At 48.0% G+C, this 17,260-nt stretch overlaps 1 protein-coding gene across 2 annotated transcripts in view; it reads right to left on the bottom strand.

Annotated features, from left to right (window-relative positions):
* Positions 1–17,260, bottom strand: part of uvrag (UV radiation resistance associated gene) — an 82,689-nt gene that overhangs the window by 38,158 nt on the left and 27,271 nt on the right. For both annotated transcript variants that reach the window (XM_064350117.1, XM_064350118.1), the window contains exons 9-12: positions 13,046–13,130; positions 11,683–11,770; positions 11,177–11,237; positions 6,307–6,472 (exon numbers count right to left, since the gene is read on the bottom strand). In XM_064350117.1, coding sequence (XP_064206187.1) covers positions 6,307–6,472; positions 11,177–11,237; positions 11,683–11,770; positions 13,046–13,130 — 400 coding nt within the window. The remainder of the gene's footprint in view (positions 1–6,306; positions 6,473–11,176; positions 11,238–11,682; positions 11,771–13,045; positions 13,131–17,260) is intronic.

Genomic DNA, 17,260 nt, shown 5'->3' with positions numbered 1-17,260 from the left:
CCTACTTATTCTATCACTAACAACCTAATTATACATCCAAATTAATCAAAATACGTCACTTCCTTTGCTACTCAGTATTTATGATAAAAGCACCTTTCAGAATAAATGGATCACGTATCAATGATTGCAGCCCAGTATTAGTGAACGTAATGGACCCAGGCGACGCACGGCGCGTCTCCAAGGCATACCCGAACGAGAGAGAGTGCACACATCGGGCGTCAGCGGAACGAGGCCAGGGGCCTCACCACAGGCGAGTGGCTCTTCTGTCCCCGGGGACCGTCTGAAACCTCCCACACACTTTCAGTTTACGGGGGGGGGGGGAACCTGACCGCGCGTATATCGGCCTTGGCAACTGAAAAACCACCCCCCCCCAGCCCACATAAAAGGACTCAACCTCTCTTTCCCTCCATTCTCTGGAAAAGGAATGACTTCAGCTCGCGAGAGAGGACCCTGCACATTTCTGTGTGCCTCTGCTCTGTGTCCTGTCAGAGAGAGACTCTCAGCCCCCAGTGCCTGTGGCCCGCACCCCCCCCCCCCAAGGATACTGTCCTGTCACCCCTGCTCATGCTCTTAAAGCAGTCTCAAATACAATTTTAACCTACACTATTCTTTAGCTCCACTACTCCTACTGATGCGTCAGCCTGTCAATATTATTTTTTAACAATTCTTAGAAAAGTTGAGGGGGGGTTGGAAAGCATGCTTTTAATACACCATCCAATAAAAAGAGCCATACGATGGCGCTTCATTTTAACGGCCTTTCTCTGGTCTCGATCACAGAGAGCACATCTGGATCGGATCTCAGAACGCGCTGCAATCGGACGCTCCGCATCATCGCTCCGCAGTGCCGCTCGGGGGGAAACGGCGTCCGCGGCGTCTCCGCTAACGGCGTTGGGGGGGGGGGCGCGGCCGACCCCGCGAACCACGCCCCGGCCGGAGACGTGGCGGGCCGCTCCGCGCGCGCCGCGGTCGTTACCCGCGTGCCGAATCCGCGGTGTTTATGAACGAGGAATTCGGCGGCGGCGGCGGCGGCGTGCCGACCTCGCGGGTCAGACACGCTCAGACGCCCGCCTCTGCTCTGGGGCTCGTTACACTCCAGTTAAAAAGCACTAAAGGCTAATTAAAGGCATTACAAGGGGAAAGGAAAGGTATTTCTTTGGCTTAATAAAGTCAGCCGCCTCCACGCACGGATACAGTTGGCGCTACGGGACCGGACTCCGAGCGTTTGCGGAAAGTGACGAGCGGCCTCCATCTATCCTGTCCCTCTGCGGCTCAGAGCTGACACTGCCTGCTGGCATCATCGCAAGACCGGACTCCATTACTCAGGTCTGGGAAGACTTTCCATGCCTAAATACGGCCATTCTGAGTCACATCTGAAGGAACTGACCGTGACTACCGAGCGTGCCCGATTACGTTCAAATAAAGTAGGGCTGAACGACGGTTTGTTTAGAAGGGCCACGGTGACAGATGGGGGGGTCACCCGCCCGCTAATCCCCTAATGCTGTTGCACAGGGGCGTTCCTACAGCGCCACCCCACAAATCTCCATCACCGGACCCTTCCGACACATTAATGCGTGAGCGTGGATTCGGCAGGAACTCATCTCCCCCCTGCTCCCTCTCCAAGGGGGGCGCCGTCGTACGTCCCCCCCCCCCCCCGCACGTCATTCCACAGCACAGACACAGCCAGCCCAGCCGGGCCAGAGCTAATAAACACCACGAGGTAGGGAGGGGTGAAAGGGTCACTGGGACACGCCAAGCGGCGTCACCAAACACCTGGAGGACCCCGGCGAAGGTGTGGACGCAGCCTTAATGGCCTCCGAAGCCCTTCCCCGGGTTTATTTTCTCTGATCCAGCTCGTGTAAATATCCTCTTTATCGGTCGGGAGGGTATAAATCAGCCCTCTCTTCGCGGGACGGGGGCGAGGGTATTCGGCAGAGGCCGGGGGAAGTCTTCGGTGTGACCAGCGGGGTGGGGGGGTGGGGGTGGGGGGAACTGCACAGCCCCTCCAGCTGCAAGGCCTCCAACACGCCATAACTCTTCGCGCCAAAGAGCCGGGCTTCACCGGCGAGGGTGCCCCCAGTTCCTGGTACTCCATTTTTCTCAGGTAACATTTCACACACCGCGCCATTAATTCATGAACGCGGAGGAGGCGGAGAGGAACGAGGCCAGCAATTAAAATGGTTTTGTGCGTGCACAGGCATGCGTGCATGCATGTGCGCGCGTGTGTGTGTGTGTGTGTGTGTGTGTGCATGTATGTGCATGCGTGTGTGTAGGTAGGTACGTGTGTGTTTCTGCTGATATGGGCATGTTTGCATGAGAGTGCGTACGCTATGTGTAGTCCAGCCATTGTCGAGTGAGGGTGACAAAGCTGGTATCAGCTGCAAAGCATCTCAGCACGAGGGCCCTGTTTATCTGGTGAATAACCGACCTGAGGTCAGCTGACGTCAGCAGCCTGCCCAATCCAGCTGCTCACAGGTACCTGAGTGACGCGGTGCTACCCTACCTGTGTGTGAGCCCTACGGTCATTAGCATCCAGCAAACGAGCTCGTGTTCTGCTCCCGACTCCGCCGCCATCTGTTTCTAATGGTTTGGTGCTCGATCCCTGGGCGCAGAGGGGGGGGGCCGCAACGCACCTCAGCGCCCATCCCCCGCACGCCAACCCCCCCCCCCCAACCCCCCAACCCCCCACCCCCCGAAAAAGCATATCTCAGGTGGAGGCCGACGCTTGGCGCCCCCCGTTCGAAATGTCCCCGGAGAAACGGACGTCGTCCGCATCGGAAAAACGGACAGCTTATTACGCGCAAGAATAATACATTTATTTAAATGCGGTTAAAAAAGCAATCCCTCCTACAAACACTTCAAAAACGCGGAGAAATATATAGACCATAAGCAGGGCCTTTGCAAACAAAAGGGGGGCTTAATCCAGACCAGCTGTGCGCTCCCTGGCCAATGTAAACCTCCGGGCTCAGGGGTACTATGGCAGGAAAGAGGAGAACTAGGTGATTTTCTTTCTTCCCTTTTTTTTTTTTTATCTTTATTGGAATCGTACTCATTAATTTGACAGCGAACAGAGGAGGCAAAAAAGAAGTAAAAATCCCAAAGCTGTTTCATCCTTGTGTATATGATTCCAATTGCACCAATTACATAGTAAAACATACATTTTGTTATTAGCACTAGCTATGCACAGAAGAATGAAAAAGGCCTCTGTGGCCAATGTCTAATTATCAAACGACACCATTTTTTGGCAGTTCATCCTTGGTTACCGTACAAAATAGATCAAAATAATAATTTGAACATGGTAGCACTATAATTGGGTTGCCAGGGAAATTCAGAAATAATAAAGGGGCAGGGTACTGGGGGTGTATCCTTCCACTGTATCCATGGCTACAATATCACCGACAACTAAAATCTGTAGTCACACATCCACGTAGCTACGGCTAAACACCACCTGGAATACAAGCTATTTACTGGAACGTTTCGCCCGCAGAGAATATATGTTGAGTATCTCTACAATGTGAGCTACGCAAAAAGAAAAGAACTCAAAGCTATTACCTCAGAGACTAACTATGAGGTGGACTGCTTACTTTCAAAGTTATATATTTATTTGTTAGCAAAAGTTGGAATTGAAAAGGAAAATTGTAGGATTTTTATTATGGTTAATTAAAGTATCTTACACAGGAAAATAAAATATTACAATTCAAATTCAATAACAATCCATTCATTCATTCTTATTTTTACTTTCAGAGATCATGTTCAAAAGCCGCAGTGAAATACAGCACTTACACAAAATTTTAGCCATTTACACTTAGCACGAAAATAAGGCAAAATTCAGAGCTAGAATGTGGACATTTTCATCTTTTCAATTGAATCAACTGAAAGTCAATACAGTCAAAAGCATAAAAATTGCCTTTTTATAGCCCAGCTAATAAAAGGACAAAATAGGTTTGTCACAGCTAGGACAGTCCAAGACAGATAAAGAAGGATCCTGACTGAGATTATTTCACAGGGACTAAATGGAAAAATGGAGAGCAGGTTCACTCCAAGCTCAGAATCAGAACACCTTTAAACCGGGGGACTGAAATTTTGGGATATATTCCTCAGAGCCAACAGAACAGCAAAAATCTTTTTTTTTTCTTCTTTTGCTTAACTTCGGTGAACATCACCATAAAAACCATGATCCTCATAATTACAAAGACACAATCTGAGCGTTCATTTTAGGGGTTCTTCAGAAGTCCACAACAGGAAAATGTACCAAGTTCGAAAAACCGATTACATATCATAAAACGAAATATCAAAGTGTTTATGCTGACAAACCAAAAGTGTGTGATGTTTTCCATCTGTTCCATTTCATCATCAGATATGTGGACTTTGGACAGCGTGAGCCTTCCTCTCACTGCCAAACAACCCCTTTGTTGCATATTATTTATTTTTATGCATACCGATGTATTACAAATCAGACCTGAGGTTGTAAAAAAAAAAAATGAAATAAAACAAAAAGGCCGAGACGTTAGAAAACAAGGCCCCGTCACGATCTCCAGAGCCGCCGCCCGCGCGCGGGTTTCAGACGGAAGCGCGGGCCGGAGCTGGTATCTTCGGGCTGGAGGGGTGCCAGAGTGCCCCCCCCCCCTTCCGCGCGCAATAACTCACGCCCCCCCCCAGGGGGGCGCATATGGTGTCCGACGGATCCCCGTATAAACGCTGAGTTATGGGAGCGCTCGGGGCGGCGGCAGGAAGTGCCCGCCCGCTGGGCCGGCGCTAAGTACGCTCCTGACCCGCCGAGGCGCCGGCCGCCATTTTGTTTCGACTGAGCGCTCCGCACTCCAGGTGGACAGGCTGTATATCTGCCCCGGTAATGTGCCTTCTTCGTACGGGGGGGGGGCATACAGAATCCTGCTATGAGGCCCACTAATGCCAGGGGATACTTTCTTCTCTTTTCCGCTATTTTTCCCCAGCTAGCGTTCCTGCGCTTTTTTTGTTTACATCACATGAAAGAAATAACATATACGTGCTCCTTTGAAAAGACCTTTAATGTTCTTCGGTGAATCTCACTCTGATGGTAACAGGTGTTAAAAGCGGGATACGCACACAGCGGGCACATCATAAATGTTGAGAATAAAATAATTTGTAATAATAATTTCCAAATGAATAAGCCAGCGGTACGGAAAAGAAAGGGGAGAGAATCGATGGGGGAAATACAGGCCTCGGACACAGACAGAGAGAGCAGGGGGCCCGGGGTCTGTATCTGTTACCATGGCGATACTGGCAGGGGAAAGTGAGCTGCGTGGTCTGCGCAATGTCGCGGTTCCTGGGGGTCAGCACCTGCTACCGAGCCATGGGACGCTTGCAGAAAAAACGGGCGTTTACTCAAGTACACTAATCAGAACAAGCGCTGCACCGGTTAGTGTATGTGCAACCATTCCAATACACATTACAGGCATAATTTTCATTCTGCACTCGAACATACGCTAGGCTGCACTGTCACATCGGATGGATAAGAGACGGATGACGAATGATACATTAGCAGAGTTTGGGAAATGCTGACGTAGGTCATACTTCACGACTCCGACGCTGGTCAGAGAAAGCAGAAGGGTCAGCTCAGATACGGCAGAAAGGTCCCTCGCAGGAAATGGCGATGGTTTGCGGTGAAAGGCACACGCGTTAGGTGCTGAATGGGCTTTTGATAAATATCACAATCGGCTCAAGCATCGCCCTCAACTTCAAAGTGTCTGATTAATCGCGGAATCGGCTTGTGGGAAATTGAAGGTCAGATAATATCTGTACTGAATAAGGGGGCTTTGATCCTGGCCAGGGCTCACTTGCACATGAACGCTGTCTGAATGTATGCACATGTTCCACATCCATGGTGACAATTACTGTTTACTTTCCATTCCACTGAATTCCAATAAAATTTCACAATAAAAAGTCCATGACCAATTTATACCACTAAACGTTCCCCTACATCTCACATTAGCACTGTTGTATAAACGGAAACTATATCATTTAAACCACTAACTTCACATACGCTGAACATACATTGAGCTGTCTTTGCTTACCAATGAAAGGTTCGTCTCTGCCACCGTCAAAGCTCAAAGCATTAGGATTTTCCGGGCCATTACGACAGGGCCTACGTGTTAGCACAGCGAACAGAAAGAATGCCAGATCTGAATATCTGATCAGCAACGTGTAACATCTGCGCGCGTGTCCGCACATCCAAATCCGATTACCTTCAAGTGTCAATAAGGGCACGTTCCCACAGAAGTACAGCGCCTGAATAAATAAAAAACAACAGACGAAGCGTGAAGCTCTTACTCTCTCTCCTTCTCGTTCAGCTTGTCCATGATGGTGTCCTTGATGGAGGAGCGGGACCCCTTGTGGATCACAGGATACCTGAGGGGGATCTGCAGGAAGCACGAGATCATCAGGACCAGGTGCGCCGTGTAGCCGAGGGCAACCGCCACGCTCCCGTCGTCTCTCCCTGCGGCGCACAGAGGAAGATAAAAAATCACAGACCGGAAGCGCTCGACGTCGATAAAAAAAACGCAAAAAGTTCAGCTGAAGTCGCAACCGTTAGATGTCATGCCTGGTCGTTAAAACACTTCAACCCAAAATACCTTTATTTTGCTGCCAATGGTTACACCGCCAAAATTCGTGCAAATTCTACCCATAATGAAAGATTTAATCCACAGGGTACAGCGGGCTTTTAGAATTTCTACCGGTTACACAAAAAGTACTACTCTGATTTAATCATTCAAGCTGTCTAGCACATTAGTGCGGTTTCCATGTTAGCAAACTCATGTAATACGAAAACAAGGAAATGTTGGCTGTCGAGAAACGCTATAAAGAAACCTAAACTTTTAAAGATAGTAAACTTGTATCATTTTGAGGGTGAATGGAGAAGATTTTCCTTTAACGGTTTTGCTTGTTTGTTTAAACAAAGTCTTCTCTCTCTTGGGAAATAAACGCCGGTGAAAACCTGAATTTTCGTACGTCCTGCTTTCCGGCGAATCTGTCCCTCCCCGGGGAGTCACGCTGCATTTGACAACATGCTAAAAAAGTGTGGTGTGTGTTACTGCTGAATGGACAATTTACATCCGAAGCAGAAGAACGCATGAATCGTATGGGCTAAGGCCTTAAGGCAGAAATCCATGTTTATCATGGTTTCAAAAACATGGTTTCCTTCGGTTTTCCTTCGGTTCAAAATATCACGTCTCAATAAATCATGCGTACCACTAGAGCAGGACGTTGAAATTTGTATCGTAAGAATTTGAGTAGCGTACAGTGGCATGAAACCGCTTGGAACGCAGTGCGCAAATGAAAAAGGAATAATCGACATGAAAACTGAACTTTCTGCAAGAGACATTTACTCGTTCAGAAACACAGAGATCAGTTTAATAGCTAAAGTTATTTCTTTGAACCTTTTTGCAGTTTGCCTTGGCATATGACCAGTTTCATATGCAATGTGGCTCAGTTCAGTCGTGATGTGTCACCAAGTTGTGTCACAATAGGGCCACCAGCCTCTCCCTGCGCTTTTGTTGTCATAAATTAGGGGGACAAATGTGGGTAAGACCATCGGGACACTCTTCCTCATTTACAGGCCACCGCAGACATGACGGCAAATATTCAAAAGCACTTCCAGGCCCTGAGAGGCACACTCCTGAGACTCCTGGCCCACAAGAGTGGTGCTCCAAGCAGACCGCCATCAGTACTGACAGGTCAAAGGTCACGTTGTCATCACAGAGGCCATCGTGCCAGATGGCTTCCCAGCAACCCCTCAAGATTGGAATGGAAATTCATCCAGACTCGTATCACTGTGGTAAGGGACCATTTTTTTTGTGTCTGTGCAAAGAGGTGGGCTTGGGTTTGGGGTGGGGGGTGGGGATGGGGGATGGGGGAGAGACAAGTCAGAGACGGGGAGGTGCGGTGACGGTTTGGGGACAGTGTTAGGGAAGAGGGACAGGCCTCACACCCCAGGCAGACGGCATGCTGCCCTTACTCACAACACGGCCGCAAACCTACGGCTTTCAGACCAAAACACCAACAGACATCCATGGGAGAGCGGCTCAAAGCTGAAACACAAACGACCGGTTGTCACGTCAGGGCTTTGGGGGCGGGGGGCAGGGGTATTCGGGGAGCAGCGTGGGGGGGGTGTGCGTGCGCCGCGCTGACAGGGGCGACAGACACAGGGAGGCCCCGGGGGGGCGGGCCGTGGGGGCGCTGCGTGTGATGGAGGAGGCGGCGAGGAGGAAGGCGGCGGGCGCAGGCGAACCTGGCACTCATTATTGGCCAGCCTTTGAAGCTACGCTTCCCCCCGCCTCCAACAGCCAAGCCTGATTTCTCACAACACACACGAGTGCGACACGCAGGAAATGAGCCAAATAACACTTTCCAAATGTTACCTAATGAATCCTCGTCGGCTCATTCATACTTTCTGCGCACACAAGCTCATTTACATTCATATATTCATCTGTTTTAAACACCCCCTAAGTACTACATGCCACCGACATCCAACCACCGTGACCCTCATTGCCCTGTGTGCATGGCAGGGCTGTCAAACGATGACTCTATATTTGAATGCTATTCAAATTGTAAAAAAAAAAAAAAAAAAAGTTTTTTTAAAGACTTTTGTTCATGAAAATTAACGTTTGAATGTAAAAGAAAAAAATGCGAAGCGTCTTTATTGTGGCTGTCTTCCGTTCGACCTGGGTTGTGTTAAACCAAAACGGAATTTGGCATTTTGGAGCCTGCTCTGTTGAAAACGGAAGTCGCTGGGTCATATGGGTCGTCGCTATGCTGCTACTTGATGGACAGGGCACTTTCACTTAGTCCCCGGCGTGACTGGAAAACGTTTTTTTTTCTCCACTGGGAATATAGTGAACAGTGAATTAAGGTAATACAAAGAGGGGCACTGGCCTCTTCACAAGCGGACCGTCTGGAGTTTTTGGCAAATAACTTGCAGGCCTGACATCGCCATTCAATGCTTAACCAAGTTACTTTTACCTTTTTCTATTTCCATGCTAGCCTTTTGGGAGTTGTAGCGTTTTGGGAACACAACGTTAAAACAATGCTGATCTTGGCTCTGTAATGGTGGTTATTGTTACTTTGGTTTGCCTCTTGTGGATATAACACACAATTAACACAGCCCAAAAGTTGGTCAAATTCAGACGTGAAATTAAACATTTAAAACTGTATTACTGTATATACTCAAACATATTAGAACTCATGTCTTTTTTCGAAGGAATACTCAAGCGTCGTTTTTGGCCAGAGTTGACAGCCGTAGCACACAGTGAATATATTCATGAGCCAGCGAGCTCAGGGAGGGGAATCGAGCAGAGAGAGAGAGAGAGAGCTCTGGCAGACGGAGAACTCGCCTGCGCCTGACCCCTCTACCTGTCCTCGCTCCCGGTACAGGCCCCTCTGGGGAGGCCTCACAGGCACCACGCACTGTGAGCTTCCACCCAGCGCTGCGTCCATTACTTCCCATAAAAACACACTTTCCAACCTGTTGTTTTAACCTCTGCATTTATGGGAGTGGGTCTTAGAGGCTTGCAGTCGGCTTCAAGAGAGACCCAGAAAGAGAGAGAATGACAGAGTGAGAGAGAACGAGACAGAGAGTGAGAGAGAGCAAACAGAGAGCGAGAGACAGAGACAGAAAGAGAGAGGGAGAGAGAGAGAGAGAGAGCAGAGAGCGCGAGAGAGCTTTTCCAAAACCCAGGCCCAGCTGGCTCTACATCTCAACCCTGCCGTCCTTATAAAGTAGCCCAGCAGAAATTACAGGCCCAAGGTTTAAATGAACAGGAAACAATTTCTAAATTCCTGAATTTAGACTGCCGATTCCCTTTTCGGAGCCACGAACTAACTTTCGTTAAGGAGAGGTTAGGCACTGCACAGGAGAAGACTTGTTAAGGAATCGGGATGCCTTTCGCTATAATGACTGCGCAATTACCCGAGTATTTTAATCTACCCGGCGCACAGCTGCCTCGCCCGCCGCTAGTGTTTCACCCCCGGCCTTCCTGCATTTGGCCTCTCGTCCCGCCAAGATCAGTGTCACATCACAGGATTAACCATCCGGCCAAACCACAATGCTCTCATTGCACAGACGCCCTGCCAGGAGCGGGTTTTTTTTTTCCTGTTTCGTTTGCAGTCGGAGAGACATCGTATTCTTTTCTGAGCTGTTTGTCGCTTTAATGACCGATCCCGCGGCTGCGTTCCGCAAAATTTTGGCAGAGTCCTGGGGCGAGCGTTTTAATGGCCGCCTCTCACATTTTAAGCTTCGCGTTCACAACAATGTTGCGTGTGTGGCCCGTAATGGAGAACATCTGAAAGCCGCACGATCTCTGTTGTTTTCAAAAATACATAATAAAAGAAAATGAAGATAAATTAAGATATCAGCAATGCAGATGGGATTCGAGGTCATATATACACCATGCACATTTGAATGTGCTTTTGGATCCTCCTTTTCCCAAACCTAACAACAAGGCTCATTCTGGCATTATATTTTCCTTTACACTATCAGCAAATGACAACAAGTTTCAAGCCATGACTGGTAAATCTCTCCATTAAAATAATCGCAGGCGTAAGAAACACTGCTCAAAATTATAACGGAAAATACTTCTGCCACAAAATCAAAAAAAAGAAGGCTAAATAATAATAGTCTATTTGCAATGACCGTTTTCAGACCACCCACCCAATAGCACGATGGAATTACCAGAATTTAGATTCCAAGAGAGATTTCTATTTATATTACGGTCAGAAACCAGTCGCTGAGGTGTGAAAGTGTTCAAGACCTTTCATGCACTTCCTCTAAATGCACATTCGAAGAATGGCGTTTCTCCTTAGACTATAAAAAAGCTTTTGTGGAATGTGTCCTCAAATCTAGATCCCACGATGGATATCTTTCACAGTGTAAAGATGCCCTTCAGTAGATTGGATAACAGTGTCTCAAAGCATCTTCCAACGAAAATCCAGCACTAGTAACCAAACGGTCTTTCCGTCCCATCTGTGAGAACATGGCAGAACTGCCACAGTATCAACAGCCAGGGGCAATAATATCAACACAAACAATAGAAAGAATCCGTGCTGAAATTACTATGGGACATGGGCGGAGAAAGAGCATGGTTTCTGTTTTGCTGTTTGTTCTCAACTCCTGAAATATTCCAGGTTTCAAAGTCCCATTGGTTACCTTGGAAATCTTCAGAATTTGGCAGCTTCACCCCACAAATGACGTAATCAGTCTGATTGTTCTACGGAGAAAAGAAAAATGGAGAAAAAAATGTTTCATGCATGAAAGGACGTCCATAGAACACGGAACATGAAAATCTATCAAGTGAACATACCAGAGGGCACAACTTTCACCGTGACGGGTTTATAAAATGTATAGTCTCAGAGTACTTAGTACATCGACATTTGGTCTTGCGTTCAAGATAATATGGAAGGGACAGATTTCACATGGATTCACACTATGATGTATTAATTTATCAGATATTTCACCCACACCATTCTAACAGAACGGGGACTACAGCACAGATAAAGAAACTGTCTGCAGTGAAGTGGAAACACTCAGTTAAAGAAAACTATAGCTACCCTCCTTCTCTTGTCTATTCCAAATCACGAATGATGAATGATGAACTATTATATCAAGCAGGGTGCGGATGACTCCAGGAGAACTGACACTCGTGTTCTGCTCACCACGTCGATGGGGTAAATGTAGGAGAGCTCCGACAGCAGCTGGCGACACCGAAAGGTGAGCTGAGCGTTGGTCTTCAGGAACAGCTCTCTGGGGGCCAGAGGGAGACAGGAGTTTAAATGAAGGAGACAAGGGCACCGCTGGGAGGGCACTCAGGGAGGGGGGGGGGGGGGAAGTGGGCTGTTTATCTTGGAAGTGGAGCGACAGTGCTAATGGTTCCACAGCGCCTCGGATTCATCCCTCTGGTAATTGTAAGAGCAACCAAATTATCATAACTGCCAAATTACCGACCACTACACCCCAGCCCACCCCACCACCCCCCCAGGCCCAATCCCCACCCCTGGGGGAGAATGGCTGGAATCACCTGGGGCCATGTTCTTATTGTGTGTGGCAGGCCGAGCTCACAGGAACCTTGACCTGTGTTAGATGCAGGGGGGGAACGGGGGTGGGGGGGGGGGGATGAATCGTGCCTGGTAAAATATACTTGCTTTCTCACGTCCCTGACAGCTGCCGGGCTTTTTATATAATCGTAGGCACGAAATGGAGAGGAGGGAGAAAATAACGTGCACTTGAGTCAACACTTCAAGAGCACTCTAGATAATGGCCAATCACTTCAAAGACTTTCCCCCAAAAAAACAGCATTCAAATGGAAATTATTATTAGGCCCAATTCAACGATTCTTCACGTTCTCCAGCTTTCATGTGCACTTTCAGGCCCAGAGCTCAGCCTGGAGAGATTCTCCCTCTTCCACTGAACGAGGTAAAGCACCTCGATCGCTTGCTTCAGCTTTACAATACATCAGAAATACATTCAAAGCTTCATGTTTCTAGTGACTAGGTACAATGCAAAACACTCTGTCCTTAGCAAAAAAAAAAAAAAAAAAACTTGAACCCCATTTTTTAGGATGCTAGCACTGCACATAATATATGACACTTACTTTCAATAAACTTGTACATTGGAAATTTCACATTTTGCCTTCACATCCATGTCAAAACCAGCGTTCTTTATTTAGTACACTCAGCAGCGTTGCTTTGCCGTCAGAGTTTGCAAATTTGTCTTCTGTTTGTTACTTCCCTCCCAGGTACTTTTCTACAAACTCGGGACTTCGAACGGTCAGTGTACAGTATAACAGTGCAGACTAACCCAAATACACCCACATATACGGCTTAATTCTCACTAGGTAAGTGTACTAATACGACAGTGAAGCTCACAGTACATCCTTCATCAGCAATACTGTAATCTCTACATTTAAATCATTTGATAGTGCATTAGAGCATACCACACTTCGTTCTGTATAATTTACCTCAGACGTCTCGTAAGTGAAATGGTGGAGCCACGCACACATAATTACTGGTGTATATTTACCTTTTGGCGGTGCATTCTTTCTGTTGCTCTGTCAATGACTCCCTCTCCATCTCCAGACTCTGGCGCTTGGTGGAGAAAGCCTCCTCTGTGCACAGACACAAAACACACAAAATTACCTGGCACGCACGGGGAAATTCTTACATAGGGGTGCATTTCTACATTGGTGGTTCCCCAAAAAATTGCAACTTATAAATGTTTACTTTAATCATCAAAAGCCATTTCCTCTTGAGGCTCCATAAAATTAGTTGAGTTAAAAATGGTTTGAGGGTTTTTTATTTACACAATATCAGTCAATGAAAAGAGCAAATCATATAAAGAAGGAAGTTAAATAAAGAAAAGTACATATTCCTTATCTGGCATGATACCAGTTCCTGAGCAATTACTGAACAAATGATAATAATGTTTGCAGTGTGTATAATCTGTGAAGACTCGTTGGCCTGCTTCTCAGAGTTACCTAAACACGAAGCCAAGCTCAGCGAAAGAGAGGGTGAGAAGGGAGAGAGGGACAGAGAGAGGGAGAAAGAGAGAGAGGGTGAGCAGGGAGGAGGGTGAGCAGGGAGAGAGAGAGAGAGAGAGAGGGGGTGAGCAGGGAGAGGGAGAGAGAGAGGGTGAGCAGGGAGAGAGAGAGAGAGAGAGAAGGGGTGAGCAGGGAGAGAGAGAGAGAGAGAGGGGGGGAGGTGAGCAGGGAGAGAGAGAGAGAGAGAGAGAGGGGGGGTGAGCAGGAAGAGAGAGAGAGAGAGAGAGAGGGTGAGCAGGGAGAGAGAGCCGGCTCACAGTAAACAGGCGAAAGTGAAACGACAGTCGATTCTTCAGCGCGACGATTCCACAGACATACAAAATCTCTCAGTAATGGAGCCGCTCCTGCAGGACGGGTGCCATGTCTTCCCATTCAGGGAAACAGGCGACGTCATGCGGTCTCCTATCCCCCCGCACTGTTTATTTTTCCTTCAGGGCCAAAGCTTTTGCGTACACCAAGATTCGAGGGGGGAAAGACTCAGCAGTGTCCTCACCTGTTCCTGCGCACTCATGGCAATCATGGGCCGGAAATGGACCGATCAATTTATTTTATTTTATTTTATTGGCGCATTCATCTTGTTACACAGTGTAAAACTATGAAGATGATTTCAAGCTTGTTCAATATTCCACAAGCACGTGTTTTTGCGAAATTCACGGATCGAGTACTGTAGATCGATAAACAACCCCAAACCAAAGGTGATTAAATATTGTACTGTAAAGAAATGTACAGCTGTACCAGCTTGTGAGAAGGGCATTGTCACCCTAATAATTAAACAGTTCCATTTAAACTGAGATGCACACACTCAGAGAGCTTCTTTATCCAGGGAAAAATGGAGATGTCTGCTGTGTGTAGCAGGAGTGTGTGTAAGTATGTGCGTGCGCGTGTGCGTGTGTAAGTGTGTGTGTGTGCGTAAGAAACAACAATACGACTGGTTTAAATGGTACTCTCTTGCATCGCATGCTACCTGTCCATGCAATCCTGCCCTGGCAGAAATCCCATAAAGGGGTAATCTTCATCAGATTAGCGACGTAAAGATACAGTCTGCGCAGATCATCATCACGGCCTGCAGCTCGCGGGACTTGAAACGGCGTTCCAAAGGTGGCACCCCGCCCCGCCTGCATGGCTCGGATGTGTCGCAGCTTTTCATGTGACGGCGCCCCGCCCCGCCCCCGTCACATCAAAGCCCCGATCCTAAAAAAAAACCGCGCGGGTACAACCCGCCAGGAATGCTGGGAGACGTCACAGCGCTCCAGAGATGCGATTTCGCTATCGCCGCTGCGTGTTGCGCTCCTCTCAGACAAAATAAGTTCCACTTATTTTTAAAGAGCGTTTAAAAGACGGAAAACACCCTCATCCCCCTTCCACCCTCGCAGCTCCGCGCCGTACGGTATCGCTTCTGACGTTCCCAAAAACTAAAAAAGAGGTAAAAGAAAAAATAAAAGTATCAAAGGCGGAGAATACCCGTAAAAGATTAGGGAATAACTTCGTTCTGACCCACGCTTAAAAAAAATCCCCGGAAATGAGTCAGGTTGTGAACTTTCACGGAAACCTCCGCCCTTTAATTTCAATACTTACAAATTTTTCTTTTACTGTCCAACTTGTTTTTATTATGGTCTTTACTATGCCGATGAAAGACCGTGGAGAACAAAGTGAGCACGTGCTCACCACGGGGGGGGGGGGGGGTGGGATCTAGAATCCCGCTCATTGCAAGGCAAGCGTTCTTGTAGATGAGTCATCTTCGTCGATGCTCTTGACTCCGTTAAAAAACTTTGAGAATTAAGAATCGCTTTTCATCCCCCTGCGCACACGGAAACTGCTCACTCCGCGAAATCCGGAGCAGAGTGCAACTGTTAATCTACCGCGCAGTCGGAAAAAGTGAACTCTCACCTCTGGTGGAAAGCATAATGCCCGGAAGAACCGTTAGTTATTCCGCCAGGTAGAAACAACGTGTCCGTACACACGCAACTACAGAGGCTTTTCCGTGAGCACATTCGCTGCACTTTATAAATCCCACGCTCTTTCTCGAGTAACCCGGAGACTGACATTTATTGGCCCTTCAGTCATTATGGATCTTGAGAGAAGGAAAATAACTAGCGTAATAATCGCGATAAAGAGCTGTGCGGACGTAATGATTTATAATGCTGGTGCTGAATTTCGACAGAAAATCAAGCGAAAGGAAACTGTGTGTGACTCCCGGATCGGATTTGTTTCTCTAAGGCAAAAAAACGTTTTCAGAGGTATAATGATTTCAAAAATGGAACTCGGGGGATTAATATAAACGGCTGGGTAGATACAGTACCTTTCACGCTTTCTTTCACTTGCCTTCAGACGTACAAAGAGTCGCACTCTCTAAGCGGTAGTTTTGGCTTGTCCGTTACAATGGGGCAGTACAACTACGCCGAAAATCAGTTATTAAACAGCTAGCCATTAATCTGTCAACGGAGAGATAACCATCGGTGGTGCTGATCGCAAGAAATCTGCGTTTACAGCAGACTCCACGTTCGTGCTGACTCGGACTCGCCGAGCATGGTTCAGCATCTGTGGGAGTTTGCCAGCTATCTGGCATTCCGCGGATATCTGGGGCTGCTCCCGACAAGACAAATGGCGGCACGGATTTCCATCCTTTTTTCTGAGAACCGCATCTGGAACGGCATTCCGTTTTGGCACTCCTTCAGAAGGGCAAGAGACGGACAGAACCGCAGGAAGTCTTCTTTGATATTTCTCCATGCCCCGGCAATGTGAAGGAGAGAGGGAGGTAGAGGGAGGGAGAGAGAAAAAGAGAGAGAGAGAGAGAGAGAGAGAGATGGGATGTGGACACAGGGGAAAGGAGTGTTCCCTCTTTGCACCTTGCGTTTATAGCTTCGGTCCAGCAGATGTGAAGGCTTAAATTACGAAACCTGAACGGCAGTTTAGGAAATGATTTCAGCCCCGTCCAGAAGCGGCAGGTGACCGACAAGAGGGCCGGGGAGGCAGAGGCCCCTGGGTGGAATGCACACTGAAACTCCGGAGGTGAGCCCTTTGACACGCCCATAGAATTCCTCACCCCGGTCAGCAGTGTTAGCCAAACAGGGCGGAACACAAGTCATCCACTGCAGTTTGACCAGCACGTGAACCAAGCTCGGCTTTTTAAAATTTATTACCAAGTTGTTTACTCGCCAGCTTTAGGCGGGAAGCCCGAACAATATGTCGTCTGTGATTCTGTGAGTCGCCAACGTTGAGTCACCGAGTTTGGGATGTCTTAAAAAGAAACAAAGACCGCAACAACCCCCCCCCCCCAACACCACCCTTCGCTAAACACAGAGCCGGAATCAATCAGGCCCACGTCCGCAAGGCTTCTGGCCACACCGCCGCTGAATAAACACAGCAGACGTTTTATACATGGATGTCAGGAATGAGATTAATACGTCCGAGAAAGCCTGAGGCCGGGCCCAGCGAGCGAAGCCCCAACATGCCGACTGTAGAGGCGTGTCACACAAACCATCAGCAGACATCACAGGCAGCTCTGCGAGGGCCATTATCCTGGCGATTAAACGGAGCACTTTGTGAAAGCTGAAGGAAACCGAGAACCCTGATACGTAGTTCACTGGGCACTGGCGTTTCTCAGGATCTCTCTCTGTACCACCAGGTAACCAAGCTAAAAGCTAAAAGGTTGAGACCAACACGGCCATCCACCCTGCAAGAGGCCGCTCTTTCCCTGC

This window comes from Anguilla rostrata, chromosome 9, assembly GCF_018555375.3.
Source record: "Anguilla rostrata isolate EN2019 chromosome 9, ASM1855537v3, whole genome shotgun sequence".
In the NCBI taxonomy this organism is placed as follows: domain Eukaryota; kingdom Metazoa; phylum Chordata; class Actinopteri; order Anguilliformes; family Anguillidae; genus Anguilla; species Anguilla rostrata.
The sequence above is the reverse complement of the archived record's forward strand: the minus strand, read 5'-3'. Positions and strand labels throughout refer to the sequence as shown.